The 21311-nt window shown below is 43.9% G+C and overlaps 1 protein-coding gene across 1 annotated transcript in view; it reads right to left on the bottom strand.

Moving 5' to 3' along the window:
• The window catches only part of lrrc4ba (leucine rich repeat containing 4Ba), a 38716-nt gene that overhangs the window by 7446 nt on the left and 9959 nt on the right, over window positions 1-21311 (bottom strand). The window contains exon 2 of the mRNA XM_086185145.1: window positions 16-563. Coding sequence (XP_086041271.1) covers window positions 16-261 — 246 coding nt within the window. The 5' untranslated portion in view covers window positions 262-563. The remainder of the gene's footprint in view (window positions 1-15; window positions 564-21311) is intronic.

Raw genomic sequence — 21311 nt, forward strand, 5'->3', positions numbered from 1 at the left:
AGGTCTCCGTCTCACCTGTATTGAGTTCTCCTGCAGGTTGAGGTATCGCGTGTTGACTGATATGCTTTCTGGCACCTCCTCCAAGTTTTGCCTGGTGCAGATGACTCGGCTGGCCTGGTTGGAGCAGGTGCAGAGGGAGGGGCAAGAGGAGGCGGCTCCCACCAACTCCGACCCAGGGAGGAGGAACCGCAGTAGCAGCTGGGCCAGTAGAAAGAGGAAGGGGGAAGGGCCGGGAAGGCAGGTCAGCGTGGCAATGCGCATGGCAACTGGGACATGACCTTGCTCTTTAATCCGAAGGTACAGGTGAGGTGACTCCACACTGGTGGATTTACGAGAATAACTTTGTTTTCCCTTTGGTCCTCCACTGGCAATTTGTTCTTTCTAATTCCGCATCCTCTGAGATGTTTTTTTTTTTTGTCCTCTGTCGATCTCTGTGGTTTTTTTTCCTCTTGTTTTTTGAACATAGAAATATGCAGATAAACAGATGTTATTCGCTTTTTTTTCTGTTGTCGTCTGGGGATTTGACTGAGGCTTTTTGTGAAGTGAGACAAACCCAGGAGTTACTGTGGAGGAACAAAAGAGAGAGAGAGAGAGAGAGAGAGAGAGAGAGAGAGAGAGAGAGAGACAGAGAGAGAGAAGAGCCAAAGAGAGCAGATATTAATGACAGAACACACAGACTGCGCTTGGTGTTTTCACCAACACAGGATGAATAGAACAAATAATAGGTAGACATCTATAGCATAGCTTATCATGGGAGGGATTGTCAAAAAAAAATCTTTGAGCAGCATTAGAACTTCTGTGTCACTGCTCATATCAAATCCCACATAATCCCTGAGCAGACATTTTGTCAGAAATCAAATCCTTGCACTCAGGGCAGGTGGAAGAGGATTTCTGTAATTAACAGTTCAAGGTGGTGGTACGGAAATATGGAAACACACACACACACGCACGCACGCACGCACACAGCGTAAAGTAGGACAACAAGGTATTTCTGTCTCAACATGACTGCACTTGGAATGTAACATGAATAAATCAGACGACACTAACTGTGTAAGTGTCGAGAACAAACTGGTCACAGTCGCACCGCCACAAAAGCGGACGGAGAAATCACGAGGACATCGGCGTGCGTTGAAGATGTACACTTGAGTCGAAAAACTGTATTAACCCGCGCAAATGTGCAGGGAAGTCGACGGGATCTTCATGATTTCAGCCACACCCTGGTGGTGAGACGTCTCTACTCCCACTCTTAAACATTTGCAGATGCGAACGCTCTGTTCATTTGCTTAAATCAAGTCCAGGAGGGCCGCCTGATCAGTTTGTGATCTCCTCTTAAAAGCCTGCACGTGACGCACCACGATTTTATTTCCTTAAAATGAATTTATCGCTGGCACGGTGGTGCAGTGGTCAGCACTGTTGCCTCACAGCAAGAAGGTTCCGAGTTCGAGTACCAGCTCAGGCACGGGGTCTTTCTGTGTGAGTCTGCATGTTCTCCCTGTTCCTGCGTGGGTTCTCTCCGGTACTCCAGCTTCCTCCCACAGTCCAAAGACATCAAGAGGGGACCAGGTTAATCCAGACTCTAAATTGACTGTAGGTGTGGCTGTGAGAGCCAGTGGTTGTCTGTCTCTATGTGTTGGCCCTGTGATGGACTGGTGACCTGTCCAGGGTGACCTTAACCCCCAGGGCAACCCTCAACAGGATAAGCGAAAGAAAATGGACGGATGGATGAATTTATGGTTATTTTCTGAATGTGTGACTTTTGTCCAGTCTAACGGATCCACGCCACTCGGTAGTTTTAAACGGTTCTTCCGTGCGCCACTTATGTGGTAGCATGTTCATCAAAATCAGGTTTGTTTGTTTGGGGTTTTTTTTTCTTCCAGGCTCTCAAAACATATTTAAGCGTAACAGTTAATGGATGTTTCGCCGCTTTTATCTCCCAGCCAGAAGATCTCAAATGTATTCATGTTTTGAACTGAAGTGCAATAAACTGCAAACCCCGTGATAAGAAACTTTACTGAATCCAAACTCTTATAAACAAATATGATGGTGGTTGATGGTGGTTGAGGCTGCAGTCAGATCCAGTGTCCCTGATCTGACCCTAGGAGATATAATTACATTAAAAGTACTGATTCAAATTAACCCGAGGATCAATGTACATTATTTTCCACATTTTTTGTGTGTGGGAATAATCTAGTAAATGTCTGCATTTGGGATTTCTCTAATAATTCAATACACACGTCCTTCCAAAGCTGAAATATTTTTGTGTAGTTAGCTAGTTGGACAGACTTAAACAGACTTTCAAGAAAAAAAATTAAAGTTGGTGTTTGAATTTTGAGAGTCATTCAGTTTCCCTCTTAAATTCACTGGTTTTCTGTCCAAAACAAGGTTCCATTCTTCCATCCATATCAAAATAAAGTGGAACAACAGTTTCATCTACTGACTCTCAAGTAAACGTCTTGTTTTGTCAGATTTTGTCTTTTTTATTTGCAAAACATTTTTAGAAATCACAGATGTACTGTTCATCCCACAGATGTGATAAATACTAAAATATCACCTTCAGGCTTGAAATGTTTGGGTGAGTTAATTAGTCTGTCTTAATCTGAACACTTGTTTTCTGTAAGGCTCAGAAAAACTTACGCGACAGTGACGAGGTCAAAAAATGGTTGCGGTCCCATCCATCCATCCGTTTTTCTACCTCTTATCCTGTTAAGGGTCACGGGGGGGGGGGTGGAGCCTATCCCAGCTGACTGGGACAGGCGGGGTTCACCCTGGACGGGTCGCCAGTCCATGGCAGGGCCAACACATATAGACAGACAACCATTGGCTCTCCCAGCCACGCCTACGGTCAATTTAGAGTCTGGATTAACCTGGTCCCTCTTGATGTCTTTGGACAGTGGAGGAAGCTGGAGTACCAGAGAGAACCCAGCAGGAACAGGGAGAACATGGAGACTCACCCAGAAAGATCCCGTGCTCCAGCCGGGGCTCCAACCTGGAACCTTCTTGCTGTGAGGCAACAGTGCTGACCACTGCACCACCGTGCCGCCCCTAAAAAAAAAAGGTTAAAAGGTCATAAATTAGAAAACCTGTCGCACAGAAAAGTGATGCGGTGTCAGATTTTATCCCTCTAAAAGCATTTAATTAAAACTGAAATGAAACTAATTTTGCTGAGGACCTCTGACTCATAACCCTGCCAGGGCCCCAGACCCACTTTTGGAATCCTTTCTTTTTTTTTCATCCTTACTGTACTAGGTTAGTTCCTCTGAGATTAAAATCTCCCTTACAAGAGTTTTAAATGCCCCCCTAAAAATCTAGAAAAGAAAATGTGAACTGTGTGGAGAATTTGAGGGTTTCTTCTTCTTTTTTTTTGCCATTTGGAGGCGGAAAAGCAGACGTAACCGTTGAGGGAGCACATCAATCAAAAACCTTTGACTTTAAGAGCACAAACTTCTCCAACTGTACACAGAGTTGGATTTTTGCAGGACACCTTCCTCCAGTGAAAAGTTCAGAACTCAGAACTTCCATCTGAGGAATGAGAGGAAACATCACCCAAGACAAGCAACGTGTGCTCAGAGGTGGAACATCAGGGATTGCCAAACACACCAACCATTAATAACACCACCCATGTCCAGTGGTGTCAAGCCCGCTCTCATTTGTTACCACTAATTATACCGAGCTATTACAATTAATACCATAATGATATATTGATTTTTGACTTCGTACCCTCATCACATTTAATTAAAGTCAGGTCCCAGGCCTCAAAAACAAGAAACCAGCGGCTTCTTTTTTTTTTCCAGAAGCACACTGGGGCTGAAATGCTAATTCCAGTCCAGCACTGCATGCTCTGGGGGCTGGAGGATGGTGGTGCAGCCTGCATTAACACTAATAGACGGCCAGCCCGAGTCAGGCTCCAGCAGCCTGCAGAGACGCGGAGCCCCTCTGCCCCTCCGCAGGTTGTTTAGACCTGAATAACCTTAAACGAGGGCGCGGAGCAATCAGGATCCGGCTATTAATGACCATGGTTGTAATGATGGGACTTTGACATGCAAACTCATTTGACACGCCGAGCATCCTCACTTGGCACAGTAAGAAAGGAGACAGGGGAGGAGGAAGAGCGAGGAAGAGAATGAGAAGGAGAGAGGGATTATTAATCTGATAGATGACTGTATGGCTGCAGGCAGAGAAGGAATTATCAACACTACAGTAATAGATGAATACTGAACAGCTGCAGCGAGAAGAGAGAGAGAGAGAGAAAGAGAAGGGGGTAGAGATGAAGACATATGGAGGGAAGGTTGAGTGAAAGGGATGATGAGGGATAAAGACCTCGAGATGGGTATAAATAGTGTGAAGAGCAAAAAAGAGATCAGTAGTAGAAGGGAGATAAAAAAAAAAGGGAAGAGGGAAAATAAGGAGGGAGAGAGGCATTAATATTAATAATCCCTTGCTCCGTGAGAGAGAGAGAGAAAGAGAGGGCGAGCAAGGGGGGGCTCAATGGAGAGATGAATATAAAGCAGACAGAGATGGAGGAAAGGGAACGACAACACAGAAGACAGGAGGAGGAATGTGAAACAGGTGGAGAGAGAGAGGGGGAGAGAGAGACAGACAGACAGAGAGAGAGAGGTTTCTCCAGGATGAGTGGGAGGTGCTCGGGTGTGGGTGGGAGGGGGCAGGATTGATCAATAGTGCTCTCGCCGTAGTTCAATGACATTAAAACACACACAAGGACACTATGATAAATCATCTGCGGTCGTTGCCAAGGCGGAACCGGTGTTAGTGGGACGGCAACGGCTCGTCACATCCTGATATCCAGCGGTGGCGGCGGATAAAAATGAACTCACGAGTTATTTTTGATTCCACTCACCTTTTTATGTATTTTAATTTCCAGCCATCCCCCCCTCCCCCCCCTCGCAAGTGTCAGAGCTATTTCGGGCATCTTCGGCAAAAAGGTGCAAAAAAAAAAGAGAAAAAGCGAAAGGAAAGGGAGCTGTGAAGGTTCAGGTGGAGGCAGGAGTCTATGGAGAGACTGAGACTAGTTGGAGGTGACAGCTGGTTAGAGGCTGGTTGATTGTATTCTGCCTCGCCACTGTCACTATCCACATGTTCGACCCTACCTGGAACTCCCCTCCTCATCCTCTCCCTCTTGCTCCCTTGACACAGCCCTCCTCCCGTCTCCCATCCCCTCCTATAAAACACTCTTCCTCTCTGCAAACTCTTTTGCGAACTCATTCAACTCCCCCTCCTACCTCCTTCCTTATATCTCCAGCCCTCCCACCCCCACCACCAACCCCACCCTCCCCCGTGTCCAGTGGTGGTGGTGGAGGTGGGGGTGGAGGTGGAGGTGGGGTGGGGTGGGGTGGGGGGGTAAACGCTGCTCTGACTTCACAGTTTGACGAAAGATTAACCTGCTACAGTGATGCATATTAACCCTTAACCCTCCTTCTTTCTCCACCGCACATAAACACACTGCAGCTTCCTTTCCCCCCTTTTGCACTCTCACTCTCTTTGCATTCAAATCTTAGCCAACAGAGTTACCATGGTTACCTATTCACCACTCCATCCAGCTGTATCCCACCAATTCCACATCCACCCCTCTCCTCCTCCCTCATTAGCACCCTATACACTCTCCTATACAAATGGCATCAACCACATCGGCGCTGCTAAAAAACCCACAAGGCTGCGTTGCACGGGGCCACGTTGCTGTTTTTAGCTCGGATGACAACGCCGCTGTGATCCAGACTGATTCACTATGAGACAGAATATACCTCCATTTATTCACTCTGTTGCCGCAAATGACAAGCAACCATGAATAATGAGAGCAAAGGTCAAGATCATTTTTCTTGGCGTGATTATGCAGCAGCAAATTAAAAGTTAAGTAAACTGACATTATGGAAAGAGAGAAAAGATATTCAACTCATATTCACACCGGATGTCCAAGTTTTAGCTCCTTGAAGGCCCAAACTTTTGGCCCAGATCTGCATCCCGACCTGAGTGAGAGGCGCGCTTCACCTGCCAGGTACGACTGGCAAACTCATGCCACCTTAAAGGAGAGATTCTCGCTTGTCTGGGCTTCCACAAGTTGAAGGCACAAATACTGAACCGAAAGACGTTTGCCGTCCGACGTCACTTCTCTGTGACTCCAGAACGCAGAAAGAGTCAGCCACGGGTATTTAGCATGAAGCTAATGGCAATCGGCTGCTAACAACAAGGACAACAACAACAAAAACTGCCCCAAAACATTGTCTGGTGATCCATGGTAACCAAGAGGTTGTTGTTATTTGGTTGGTTCTCTCTCCAGAGGCCAGAACCCAGTAGTGGGGTGGGGGGTGGGGGGTTGGGGGCACGAGCCTCCTGTACTTCCGTACTCCAAACTAGTAATGTGAGTCCAGACCAGCCACCTTGCAGAGGAAGCTCCATTCGGTTGCAACATTCTCTGTCTTTCTATCACCAAACAAAGCCAGCGAGCAGCGGTGGGTTGGGAAATCACCTGATCTGGTAGTCAAGTTTTACCCTCGGCTGGCGCCAAAGACTTTAGCAGCGTTTCCTTCTGCGTTTCTTACAACAGCGGCTGACGCAGGAAACGCCCAAGTTTCAGCCGCCCGCCACTGAACTGGAGAGCAACCATCAGCTTTAAATCGCAGCTTTGAGCCGAGGAAATGTGATCCATCTTTGCCTGATCTCAACCTAAAATCATCAGTTGATAAAAGCATTTTCTTGTAATGTTTAAAAATTATTATTATTAATTTCATTCAAGGACGACCGACCAGATGAATGTCAGTTAAAACAGCTGCAGTGGGAAGCAGGCGGGTTTCATATCGTCCGCAGCTTGGAAAGTTATGGACCTTCACTGTATGAAGATCATTCTGAGAATTTGGGGCTTTAAGAGAAGACGCAGACTTTGCACGGTTCTTTGGAGAGTTCTGCTTTCGTGACCATCGTCTTGGTTTTTGTTTTGCTTTTTTCTTTTTCTGTGGTGTGCACTGGAAACTTTCAACGGATGGTCGCACATTCAACTCTGACCGGCTCATATCTGCACAGCGCAGTTTGAGAAGAGTTTTTCCGTGAAAATAACCGTGATATATTATAGTCATAATCATGTCTGGACTCTCTGGGCTTCTGCTCTGGCCTTTTTTTCCAGTTTGATTTTTTTTTTTCCCTGTGTTTTCCAAGTTTGTGTCAAAAGTTGTGTTTTGTGTTACTTCTTGCTTTGTGTGATTACCTGTCCGTCTCGTTCCGTCAGTCTGCGTGTGCTGACCAATCAGCTCCTGGCCTGCCTTGTCCACCGGTTTCAAAGTGTCACATTAGTTGTTAATCGCTTCAGTCTTCATCACACTCTTTATTCAGTGAGGCTCGACCAGAAAGTTATTGATTTAATTTCCCTATTTTCATACCGAGTTTTCTTTTCTTTTGTTTTTTTCGTGCTCACATTTACATTTTCGTATTCATTGTGCCACATTTATTCAGTTGCTTCCTGGTCTGTCTTTGTATTCATGTCAAACCACTTCATCATAGCAAAAGTTCACTCTTTTTCTTTTTTTTTTTTAACTTATTAGTATTACTTTTCCCTCTTGGCGAAACCAGAATTTAGAAAACACAAGCCAGTTACTCGTTGCTGGACGCTGACCAAAGACTAAAAACCGCAAAACCAGACTTAACATCAGGTTACAAACTCGTCACCAAGTCTTCTTTCTTCATAGATATTTCGGTCTGAGAGAGACACAACTTACTCAAACAGTTCTGTTCTACGTTCTTTGAACTAAGCTGATGCATTCAGTAACGTTCCTCCCGGTCTTTTTTAGCCAGGACACTGCTACGCAGTATTGAACATACGTAACATCTGGCAGCACGACTGGATAAAGAAGAATCAACTGGTAAAGGATACACAAGCAATGGTTCAGTCCTTCAAATGCAATAAAAGGAAGGAGGTTTTCTCGCGAGCCTCCCCCTTGATCATCAGTGCTTGTTGTTCCCAGTTTTTCTCTTAAATTCTCCCTTGAGTAGCTTCAAAGTTAAAGAAAACATTTTCCTGTCACTGTGAAACATTCCATTTGACGTATATTCTCGGTCCTATTAAAGATTCAGAGCTACTTTATCAAAGCAGCGCAGTTACATTAAATGAAAAAAAAAAAAAGATTCGAAATGTCCGAAGCATCATGTTATACATTCAGTCCTCCGCCATGATTGAGACTGGCATGTTTGATTTCTTTAGGAATTTATAATACAGTCTGTGCATCAGAGCAATGCTTGGTTGAATGTTTAATGCAGGACTTGCCAGGGGCTCCGTAGGGTTGAGGAGGTTAAATCTTCATGTTTTGATCCTCACTGCACTGATGTACGCGGTGAATTTCATTTCATAAAGATTATGGCAGCCTCTAAAGGTTGGCTGATTAACTGTGGATCATTTTATCCTCCACTACATCTCCGGCTGGGGCCAGGGTTGCTGAGACAGGGAAGGTTTCCCGGAAACTTTGCGGAAATTTTCTGTGGGAGGTTAAACTCTCGTTAAAATCTTTAAAATCTATTTTTCTTTTCCTGTAAAGGAGTTTGAAATCGTTCATGGGAACTTATGAATATATGGGAGCAGAGGGAAATAAGTAGAGGGAATTAGCAGGAAATGATGTGGATTAATGGGAATATATGGGAACTAACAGGAATAACTTGGACTTTTTGAGGTAATTTGTACCAGCTTTTTTGTGAGTGTGTGTGTGTGTGGGGGGGGGTTATAGAGAATTTGTTCACTTTCAACTCAGGCTCTACACACAAATCACTGGAGTTAAAAGTGTCATTTTTGGAATTTGCATAACAAATGTTTGCACGCTTGTCCGCCCGTGAGACTGAAAAATGTTTATATTCATGTCTGTATATGACAAGATAAACACGCTCAGTATCAGCGACCTCAACACTCCCTCCGTATTCCAGGTCATTTCAGAGATGGGGAAAAAATATTTTGTTTCTCTCTGTTTTTCAGGTGTCTGGGCTTGAACATTTCTTTTTGACAGCTTTTTACTTTTACTCCCTGCAGTTTAACACAAATGTCTGTACTTCCAACTGATCATTTATAAAGACTGATAGAAACAGGCTTTTCACTTTAGTTTTGAGATATGACAGGAGAAAAAAAAATGCAAGTTTTACCTGGGGGGGGGGGGGGGTTGATAATCTGTTCGCTCTCCAACAAAAGGAGAGGAGGAAAAGCCCATAAACTTCAGTGGCCACTTGACAAAACACACAAAGGAAGAAGGAGAGGATGTGGGTCACATGTAGGGAAGCTTGACGAAGACGTCCGCCACAGTCAACCGTTAAAAAAGAGGAACCGAGACGAGTTGGTTAGAAATTGCGTCTGGATTAGTGAAGGGTGTGATCTCTGGGATTGGTGAGGTGGAGGAGGAGGAGGAGGAGCAACATGAGTGACAACATGGATGGAAGAGAACCAGCCGACGCTGCAGCAAGATCAGAAGACTCGACACGTTTGAGTACATTTCAGGGCCTGGGTGTCTGTCTTTTACGCGAGTAAAAACATTCACCGCCTCCGGTTATTCCTGTATGTCAATTCCCGCGGGAGGTTTCTCAACTTTGGATCTTCCCGAAATGTAACAATTCCGGCTGACACCACATGTAAAGTGCAGGAGTAGGAGTGCAGGGTTACGCTACTTTTGTCAAACCACGGCAGAGGACCATAAATTGACCTTAAAATGGAGCGATAGAAAGTTTTCTAACGGATGCAATGAGAGAGAAACAAGCAGAACGATGCAGTGGAACAGGCAGCGAGCCGAACAGACAGGAGCGCACTCCCTCTCTCCGGTGTCCTGTCTGCAGATCAGCATGGAGGCCCATCAATAATGACTCGACACACACCAAGATGGCAGCTCATGCAGCCACGGCAAGAAGAAACGGGGGGAGAGCTCCTCATGACGGTTGTGTGCAGTGGGAACGGAGCCACGACCTTTCCAGATCACAATGATCTCTCTTGACAGTCACACACACCTCAGACGTAACATCGCTTGAGACGGATTTAATCCCAAACAGCAGACAAGAAGCGCCCCACCAGCCCCGCCAGCGACAGAATGCTTCATTGCAGCGGCTCATTCACTCAACTTACCCAATCAATTCAATCAATTAACTTTTTATTAAATTCCAGTTAGCTCCACTCCATGTCTGAGTTGATGGATTTGATCGCATTTTTTTGGATCAATATCAATATTGATCAACTGCGACGACTGAAGCACTTCATACGAGCAGCAGATTGCGAGACATGAGAAGAAATGAGCTGCAAAGACTTAGTAAATGGACCCAAGCAGATTTTTCGGGCATCCTGTGGGCATTTATTTTCCTGTTAACTTTTTACTTTAATTCCCTAAATTCAAACGGGGAAAAAAAAAGAATCTATCGTTTAACCTCAGGTGATAAACACAATAACGTATTGTTCTTACGGTCTAATGTGTGTTGAGCACACACGAAGACACGTTTGACCAGAGATCAGCTTGTCCTGTGTGTGAAAGGATCCACAAGCCTGAAAGTTCAAATTTGTTTGTTTTTGTTACATAAAGAAAAGAGCAAGAAACATCTGAATCAAGACTTTTTTTTATATTGTGAATGTAAAAATACATATTTATATGCACTACCAGGAAATACCTTATTATTATTATTATTATTATTATGGAGAAAAAAAATATCTAAAAAGGAAACCTTCTTATAAGCAGCTAAGTTTGACTTTCCCCATCCAATCACAAGAGCCCAACATCATAAAACCGCTGTATGTGGCTTTATGGAACAGCAGAGTTCGACTCTACCGTACCACGACAAGAGGAGACACACGTTTCAACGTGATGTGGAAAGAGTTCTGGTGCTGCTGTGACACCCTCCGCGTTCACTGTCCATCTGGCGACAGCGACCATCCACATGCGGACCCACAGGAATGCCACGAGAATTCTGAGCTCGCTGTCCGTGGTTGAATGCAGCCGATCAAGCTAGGCGGAGTTTTGTGCCAAAATTGTAAGACGAAGAAACTCGGCCCAGTGGGTGATGGCCAGTAATTATCGTCGTTTTGATTTCAAGAGGATACATTCTCTGTTGTCCTACAAAGGGAAAACTGTTTTGAAAAAAAAAAAAAACCCATTTAAACTTTATTTAACTACAAAACTTGTGCAGCTGTTACAGCTGATTTTGGTTCCAAGTGGAAAAACAAGTGTAGACAGAAGAGTGTCCTCACTTGGCATGAAGCCTAGTTTCCCTCAAAATACAGACAAAGTCAAAGTGTTTGCATGCAACATTCGGCTCTATACCAGGAAATATGTCTGTTTTCAGTTCGCTCTTAATCTGAAAGTCATTTTCAAAAGTCCTCTAAATACCATTGGGGCTCAATCTTAATTTATAAAAGCCATTCAGGCTCCCAAAGAGGCCAGCTCCTCCAGTGAGCTGCATTGGAACACAAAGCGCCAAACCAAATCAGTCTCATCTCACTGCTTCTCCTTATTAGACAGGAATATGATGGACCACAATACAATCAAGCCGGCGGCTGCAGCGAGGTCTTCCACTCTCGCAGACGTTAATTTCTCCCGGCCTTCGCAGGCCGAGGTGGAGCTGCTCTATCACAAGTGTGATCTCCATGCTGCACAGCTCATAAGAAGCAGACAAATTTAGGAGATGATAAATCAGCGCTAATATGATTACCTCAGTGTCTGCTGGTTGACATAAAACCACCACTAAATTTTCACTTAGCAGGCGCTCCTCACTCAGTTTGTCTGGGAAACAAAGCAGCCGATTCAGAATAACACACGGGCTCGACTAAATATAAACCCCCAAAGCTGAATTTAAAATATCTAGTGCTTCACTTATCATTTGTTTCATGTCAGATGGTAATCCTGCCACAGTTGCACCATAATCAGCCCATTATAATCACATCCAGACTTTCCACAGTCTGCCACCAACCAGCATTAATTTCTAGCCTCATTTTTCCTCGGCGCTCAGTCCCATCCTGGTCCCAGGCTAGTCTATCACACTTAAAGCTTACACTCTTCACAGGCACTTATAAACATTTAAAGCATTTGACTAACCGCCAGGCAAAATTGACTTTGGGATGAAAGACCAGGGGGCTTTTAAAAAAATGAAAAGGGAACTTCTGCATCAGAGCACAGAAGCCCTGATTTAATGGAAAACAAAAAAAAAAGAGCGAGAGAGAGAGAGGCTGTTTTCTTTCTGCAGAAGTAGCCGAGTCACACACAGGGTTTTCTCTTTTTAATGATGGTGGTGGGGAGGGGCGGGGCGGGTGGAAGGGGTATGAGGGGCTATGACAGAAGGTGCTTGTGAATAGTTGTTAAATGGGGGGCGATGGTGGGGGTGGGGGGTATTGTGCTGGATGGAGGAGAGGAAGCTCTGCACTTCCTTCCCTCGTATCTCAGACCTCCTCCTCCTCCTCTTCCTCCTCCTCGGTGGTGTTTACCCTCCCACCCCCCTGGCACTGAGAGAAAGCAGGACGATCGCTGGCCTTGCTTGGTGAATGAAGGCCTGACGTCACTTGCCCACACACACAGACACACTGTAAGCACTGTGACTAATAGTGTACTAACGTCCTTTGTGTTGCCTCGGTTATACCTGATTCATGTCTGGCTCCCATGGGAGGGAAGGAGCCTGCACCCCCCCCCCCCGGGTTATTGAAATATTCACACGTTAAATGTTAGTACAGGTGAATCAATGATGCAAGTCGATAACCCTCCACTGCGCACACACACACACACACACACACCAACACACAGCATAGTGATTTAAAGACAGGGTGTGTTACGCCAGCATGCTACCAGATTCAGGTGAAAACACTACAATTGTACTTGGTATTGATTTTCTCCTTCCTGATATTGTACACAGTGATTCCCCCTGGAGTATATGTTTATGTAGACACCTATTTGAGTTACTCATTGACTCAGCCTGTGTTGGATGGTTGATATCGTTTAATGGCTGATAGGCTGTAATGGGGCAAGCAGGGGAAGGAGAGGAGGAGGGCAGGAGCCGACTTGGGCTTGAATTCTTTCGGTGTTGCTACCATTACACAAGACTGCAGGCAAGACGGTACAGTTGCATCCTCAGATATTCCAGCAAAACCCACCCTCTCTCCTTCCTGTGAGTACAATCTCGTGATTCCTTGGGGATTAAAAATAATTTCTCCCTTAATTGATCGCCAGGAATCATCGTCCTCCAGCTTCCTGAACATTTACTTTAACCAGGATCTGTTCTTCTGCTTCTGCTTTAATTTATTAATATATTTGTTTTGGCTGGACAAAATAAAAACACTCACGCTGCAGTTCGCATTTGCTGCTCACGCACTCGGAGGGGAGAGATGGAAGATCAAATGAAATAACCCCCGGAAGAATATCATGATTTCTAATAAATGCAGACAAGTTACTGTTTAATTGCAATAAAATAAACTTTTCAAAAAGAGACTGTGAGCTTTACATCAAGATAAATCAATTCAGCACAACAAATTGAATTAAAGATAGGGAATTCATTATTTAATAATGTAAGAAGGGCTTAATAGAATGCAAACTGATGGTATTCAAACTAAAAATGAAAGCGCGACATTAATTACAAGATTTTTTTTTTCATTTTTAAAGAAAAGTAATTTATAAGATGTTCTTGAGTCTGTAAAACTCCTTTGTTTCTTTTCATGCCCGCGATGATGCTCCGGTTATATCAAGTATAACACATCCATGGTGTGGTAAATCTGGGACTTGTACATCTGAAAGTACAGAAGGCAAACTGAGCTCATGATGGGATGCTGAAACATGAATTAGACTCCAACTCCTTGTTTACTGATCAACCTTCAGACACACAACTTTGGTTACTCCCAAAGTCACACTTTGCCCCATCAAAGTACTCATTTGGGTCTTTGGAAAAAAGACTACATTTTACCATTGATGAATATGAATGCAAATCAAATCCGAATGTTAAAAAAAAAAAAAAATCCATTTCAGTCCCGGTCATTAAAAATATATTCATTAATTTTCATGAATGCAACCAGTTAAATCAACAGTTTGTTCATATAATGCAGGAAAAAAAATGATTTTTTTTGTGTGTACCTGTCCATATTTTAGGACAAGGTTGTGTAAGGTGGCTGTGAAATGTAGTACGACAATTTTGTGACTTAAAAATTTAAAATACTGGATTACTAAAAAAAAAAAAGAAAAAAAAAAGAAAGGTGATTTTATCTCTGGATTACTTGAAACAAAACACAACAACAACAAGACTTTTAGATTATTTTCAAAACATTTTCAGTGAAATAAACTGTTTTGAATATTTAACATATGCTCAAATTAAATGACTCTAACTTAAACAGTATCACAGTAGCCACACCTTTACTGAATGAATAAATGTTACGGAAGAGAAATCTCCTCCCACCGGTGCAGAGGTGGGAGGACTTTTGCTGTTGCTGGTCGCTATGGGGCTCCATTACTGTAACTTCAAGCTAAATATACATGGCTAGCTGTTCCTGCAGTCTGGGGCAATAAAAACAAAAACAAAAACAAACAAAAATCCTCAAGCCTTAAAAAAAGAAACACCTCTCGCAATTTGATTTTAAAAACACTGCTGCTCTTATTTTGGAGGAATAAGGCTGGCTGCCAAGGCTGACAAAAAAGTAAAGATTTCGGATTACTACTGTTGTCATGAGAATGTGTCGAAAGTCAGTTATCAATCCACAAATTGTAAGTATTTAAGCTGTCTGTCTAAGCTAATTAGTAAAATTTCATATTTAATGTGGTCTAATTACTTATTTTTGTAGTCTGATTACATAATCCCGATTAAATGTAGTCCAAGAAAAAGCGCAACAGCCTCATGAGCATTTGTTAACTCCTGGAATTCAACATCCTAATCAGCACTTGTCCTTGTCAGTAGGACAGGCTGTACGCACACACACACACACACACACACACACACACACACACACACACACACACACACAGACTCCTTGCCCGTCCAAAGATGCACCGTTGCTCTCATTAGGATGCAGGATACAGAGAGAAGCCCTGATCTATTCAGAATGGCTCCTACAGGAGCAGGGACCTCCTCCCCTTCAGAGGGGGCTAAGAGCTGCAGATTAAAAGTCACTGTGTTCATCAGCCTGCTCAAGCATTCCCATTAACAGAGACAGGGCATTACCTAGCACACATGTTCAAGGCCCTAACGGGGGGATTTGTACCACATGTCCTATCACGCTGCGATGAAAGTCTTTCCAACGCTAACATCTTCACATTCTCTTTGCCAGCTCTCAACTTCAAATGAAATCTACTTATTACTGTCCGATCTGTGGCGCTGCCGGGGCGGCCTCTGATTTTGTGAACAATTAATCTGTATTTAAGGTTGTTAAGCGTGTTGATACACTCGATTCCTCCACGCTGAAGCAGCAGCCACAGCCAGCAGCTCATCAAAATGTCTCTCAGCCATTTACTGAGCATTGTAAACTGCACAATTTTGCAGGGTTGCTCTAAAACCTCTCTCCCAGTGTTTCCGAGCCGAGCGTTCTTTGCTGCCGGCTGTTTTGAAGAGCAGAACTCGTTTCAGTGTTTCAAGCTGCCCTCACTTTCTTTTCTATTGCTCAGGAGAAAGCATGTGAGTGTTGGGTATGTGATTTCTTTCAAGGGGTCAAACTATAGTGACTCCATGGGATTGTTTGAGTGTGTGTTTGGCGACATTTCTGTTATGGGGTCAGTGTACGTCGCATTCAGTGTTAGAAGTACAAGATACAAGCTGCTGTGTGTTTGGATTTATGTATCACGTGGATGAGCAGAGCTGCAAGGTGACTTTAGGAATGTTCTCTCTATGCTTCCAACAAACAAATTCTCATCTAAAAGAGCAGGGCAGGGATGAGTCCTAAAACCAGGAAGTAAGTTAGCATCGTTGAGCCTCCAGTTCCTTCCTCTCACACTCAGTGTTTTGTTTTGTTTTTTCTTTTAAACGTGTTTATAATTGAATCTCTGAAATAAAGTCAGTGTTTCACACTTGCTGAAGATATTTTAACGTTATGCTTCAGGGAATAAAATCTATCAATTAATGCAACACTTGTGAATTCTGACATGATTATATGTCTTAGCGGCCGCTAAGAAATGGTTGACTGACAAGCAGAAGAAGCGCAAAGCTAGTGGCGGTGATGTGACATCCAACTACATTCCTTTTCAGAGTTCTTCTTTGTCTTTTGGCTGCTCTCGCTGGAGGATCACCACCCTGGATCACTGGTGGACAGATTTCTCCACGGGTGTAAGTTTTTATACCGATGCCCTTCCTGACACAACCCCTCTTATCTGGGTCTGGGACCAGCACGAAGGCAGCATTGACCTGTGAGTCCCCTATGGCTCAGGGTGCAAGCAAACAGGTTCAGGGTCTTGCTCAGGGACACTTCGACATGGTAACTGATGGTCGAACCAGTGGCCGGGTTGATAGACAACCACTGTATCACTGAGCCGCACCGCCGCCATGTGTCTGATTCCAATAACACTTCAGAAAGAAGACCCAAAGTCTCATCAACTTTTTTTTTTTTTTTTTGCCAAAAGAGTTTAATTCATCAATGATCCAAAAGCCTGACTAAAAATCCTCCTGCTGACCCTCGCTAACTTCCAGGTAGACCTCCAAATATGTCACCCCTGCAGAAATCTATTCCAGATTACGTTCAGTTTAAAGGACAAGTATAAGAAGAATATGGACCAGGGATGTCACTAGAAGCAATACTTCTGAAATACTTCTGCTACTGAAAGTGCCGTAGGTACTGGAAGTATTCAGCATCATAAACAGGTGTAATGGGGATGCCAAGTGCATCACCAGGTCTGCAGATTGTTGACTAGGACAAATAAGAGTCCTGTATGGAGGCAGCAGCCGCCAGTGGTTCAGTGTTAGCAAGTGCGCGAGAAAGACGGCTGCATCAGGTACATCCGTGATACAGTACGATGTGGCTGGTACTGCAAATCACCTCTGTTAAAATCACCGGCTACACGCGTCCCGCGAAAACCCAACGCAACACGTCTGTATATGTTGCCTCTACACGTGATGGCACACTCCTCCAGGTACATAAAATGGCAGAAACTACATAATAGCAGAGGCAACAGATCAATCCAATGTGCATCTATGAACCTCTGTAGTTAAAATGACCAGTAAACATGCAGAGCACCTGAAAATGTCTGAGACATTCTGGCAACTTAGACGACACCGAACAAGAGTTGAAAAACTGCCACTGCACGACTTGGGTAGTTGTTAACGAGTTCAACAGCTCTGTAGCTGCCAAACGTTTTATTAATCAGATGAGCGTAACTGGAGTTCAGTTATTGTCCGACATGAAACTGACTAACCGAAAGTAATGTTCAACACGTGATGTGAGCCAAGGACCTGCACGTGAACAGTTAAGGCTTCGTAGAACTTGTTCTCGCTCCTTCAGGGACACGCCAGGTTTGTTTTAGTGCCCGAGGATTTCTGAGTACACGGCTGAATGAGGATGACACAGATGAAGTTGTTGAGAGTTTGTAAATTCACATGTTGGTCAGTTTTACTACTCGTTTCCTTCATCGGTCTCCATTAGCTTTGAAGCTAAAAATACGATGCTGGTGTTCTCTGAATTCTGAAGTCACCAAGAAGTGATGCAGGGGAGGAAACATCTTAGTGAGACCCTGATAACTAATTGGAGGAAAATTATACTTTTGGGTTAAGTTTCACTTTAAGAGCCAAAATTAAGTTGGTGTTTTGTTTGCAAGCTGTGGTCCAGATGAGGGAAAGACCTCAACATCGCTTCCATGAGAGGGAAATATCTTCTTACCTGAGTACTTCAATTAAAACCACTAAAAGATTCCATGGTTCAGTTCCAGTGTTTGTAATTGCTTTGTTGAAGTTCATTATTAGTTCATGTTTAACACAAAGCACTCAGACAAAAACAAAGAGGAAGTGTAGTCATTTTTACTTTGGTTTCAGTGGGTGTTTTTAATCAGCTGTAAAAGAACTACAGCCGTCACTTTAATTGGGGAACAAATAAATGCATCGGCGTTCTAACTGGTTCCGCTGCGAGGCAGACGAGACATCTCCTGCTTAGAACCCCCTGAAAGGACAGCCTGAATGAATCCAGAAGATTGTATCTCAGTAGAACTGGAAATTGGCACTTCTTGAATTATTGACACATTAAAGTTTGATTGACTTTGATAACTGGATCGATTACCCTTAAGTATAACGGCGATTTAATAATGGCTGGCTGTCCAAGGGACTTTATACTGTTTTCAACAAAATCTAAATGGCCTCACTGTATTTAACCTCGGACAGATTTCTTACATAACGCTGCTGCCTGAGAATGCAAAGAAATAATATCCAGCGACATTTAAGAATACAGTAAAACTGTAGAAGCTTAAAAAAGCTCTATCTGCACCACACTCTCTGTGTTTTTCATTTATTCGTGTGTCACACAATCGTTTGCACGGCTGAGGGGTTTCGTGTGCATCATTATTGTGGTGCAAAGGACTCAGAACTTTCCTGATACTGGATTTCTGGGGCTGAAACTGATATTTAAGAGTAGAAAAAACACGGTTTAACATGGTTTGATGTATTTCATTAATGTTAAGTAAAAGTACTGCCAACAAAATGTGCTTAAAGTATCAAAATTAAAACTCTCGCTGTGCAAAATGCCCTGATTTAGAGCATTATTCTGGTATCACTTCTTCTGTGACTTCTGAAAAGGTGCATATGTTTTAATACTGTCTTGGTAGAGATCATTTCAAAATAAACCCATCAACTCCGGGGCCAATACCAATACAGGTATTTAAAATAACCATTCGGCCAGTAACGGATACTAACGGGTTTTTGTTTGTTTGTGAAAACACTGATGTGATTTTTTTTTTTGTTTGCAGATGTTCTATTTTTTTTTTAAATTAGTATTACAATTTTCATTCCCCCCTTTTCTGGCAAAACAAAACAAAAATCCTAAAAACCACTCTTTCGACGTCTGTTCATATCCTCACATAAACATCAGCACTGCCACCAGTGAACACAGATGGTAGTCGAGAAGGAGAGAATATTGGCTGAAACATCAGTACATCCATATAAATAACAAGCTGATCATATATTTAGAATATAAAATATTGATCGGCGAGTTTTTCCCATTACACTGATGCAATATATCTGTGAGAGGCAAATCTATCAATCAGGTTGTATTGTAAGTCACGCGGTTGGAGGCTGGTGTGCTGCACCCAATTGGAGCAACGGCACAGTTTGAGTTAAGAGTTGCAGTAAATCTCAAGCTCTCCACCTGAGCACCTTCAAAGTGCTAACACTCACGTTTGTAATCAGTCATTGTCGTTAAAACTACTCGCTCACTGCTCAAGGTCAAGGTCAAGGTCATCATTAAAGGATTGCAGAGTTGGGAGCGCTGCCTCCTTTCATGACACACGTTGTCGAGACGGAAATGATGACATGAGCTAGCAAGCCTGCGAACGATCGAAAATAAAGAGGGAATAAAACAGTGCACTGCTCTGTCAAAGAGATGTGCAGATTACAACAAGGTAGGGCGCCGAACACATCACACAACCACCAGTTCAAGGAGACGGCATGTAAAGGATGCACTATGATCCATAAACATAACGGGATGCAACAATGTCATATTGCTGCATACTGAGCCATAGCGCAATGAAAAGACAAGAAGGCATTAATGATATGCGTAGAACAAAAGGATCTGTGCAACATCTGCAACACTGCAGTGTACAACATCAGATTTTACACTGTAACAGCATTTGAATTTTACTTCAGCCAGAAAGTGGGTTTTGCCTCTCAAGTACTCACAAACAGGTGTCTTGACATTTTTCCCTCCTGCGTTTCTTCCTGGTGACTCCAGAGAGCAGAAAGAGCCAGCCATGTATCTTTAGCTTGAAGCTAATGGAGACTGACAGCTAACAACAGCAAGACTCTCCTCAAGTGTCAGTTAACAAACACTCAAGCACATCTTCTGGTGTGAGCCACGTCTTCTCTATCCAGCTGTACGCTCAGAAATCCACAGACGCTTGATTTGAGCGAAGAGTAAAACAAATGATTGGCTGCACCACATGACTGGGAACAAGACCTGAACCAGAAATGGTACAGTTCGCTCCTCTCCTCACTTCAAACCAAACAGTTGTGGATTACAGAGCATAAAGAAGCGGATAAAGAAGTCAAACATTACCCGACACGATGCACTTGAGAGTTTGCAAACAAATGTTTTTGGACTGTTTTGCCGTAGTTAGCCGCCAGTCTCCATTAGCTTCAAGCTAAATACACAGTGCTTGTGGTTCACAAAGAAGTCAGGCACGAGAGAAAAATTACTTTGTGAGCTCAAGACACCTACTTGTCCGTATTTCGAAGGCAAAATACACATTTTGGGTGGCGTATCACTCAATTTCGCTTTCAGAGGTGAAACAAAGGGAATGAACGTAGTGCAACATGTGGGGCAAGGGTTAAAATGTCCGTCCGTGTACACAAACCTTTACATTTTAGTGTACTGGTATCTTTTCACAAGTAAACAAACAAACAAACATCAAATGCATGCAGAAGCTTGGCCTCCTTCCATTCAGCCTTTGCCATGAGTGACACACTGACTAATACACAGACAGATAAACACTCACACTGACAAACACGATAAGGCCTGGCCCAAGCATCACTGACATGGACTGACTGATGGACGTCTCCATGGAGACCAAGACTGACACAATGTCTCTCGCAGTGCGGTGCCAACTAAATCAGGGAGGTGAGGGAGGGAAAGGAAAGGAGAGATAAAGAGTAGAGACGCAGTCATCGCCGGAATGATTACGAAGCAACGTCGAAGTATTCCAGCTGAAGCAATGCACATGTGGGCTACCAGGCCACGTGATGCTCATCGCGCCCTCACACCTCAGTCTCATCCCGCCACTTGCACCTCTCCATCACTTCATCTCCTTTCCACAGCCCATCAATCCCCCCCTTTTCTCCTCCACATATGCTCTTCTCCTCGCTGGCTTTCCTTCCCTTCACCTAAGGCATGTTTATTTCCACACCTCACCTCCTCTGCCGATTTCTCCACCCTTCGCCTCTCTGCGGGCGCTTCTCTCCAGCTCTCTCTCGCTCTCTCCCACGCTGTGCGAAATGGAAGCTCTCACAGAGACCTGGGGTTGCCATAGTAACCTGCCATAGTAACCACTCACCATCTTGCGTGTCTCTGTCACGTCGGCAGGGGCTCGGGGCATCCACGGCCCTGCTAAACCCTGCAGTGTGATGGCAAATGTTCTGGATCAGTTTTACCTTTAACCTCTGAAAACATCGACGATACTTCAGGGGGCGAGGGGGGGGGGGTTGGCATATTGATAACT

The sequence above is a fragment of the Aulostomus chinensis genome, chromosome 18 (assembly GCF_037954235.1).
Source record: "Aulostomus chinensis isolate RoL2024-O1b breed Wild chromosome 18, RoL_Achi_v1.0, whole genome shotgun sequence".
In the NCBI taxonomy this organism is placed as follows: Eukaryota; Metazoa; Chordata; class Actinopteri; order Syngnathiformes; family Aulostomidae; genus Aulostomus; species Aulostomus chinensis.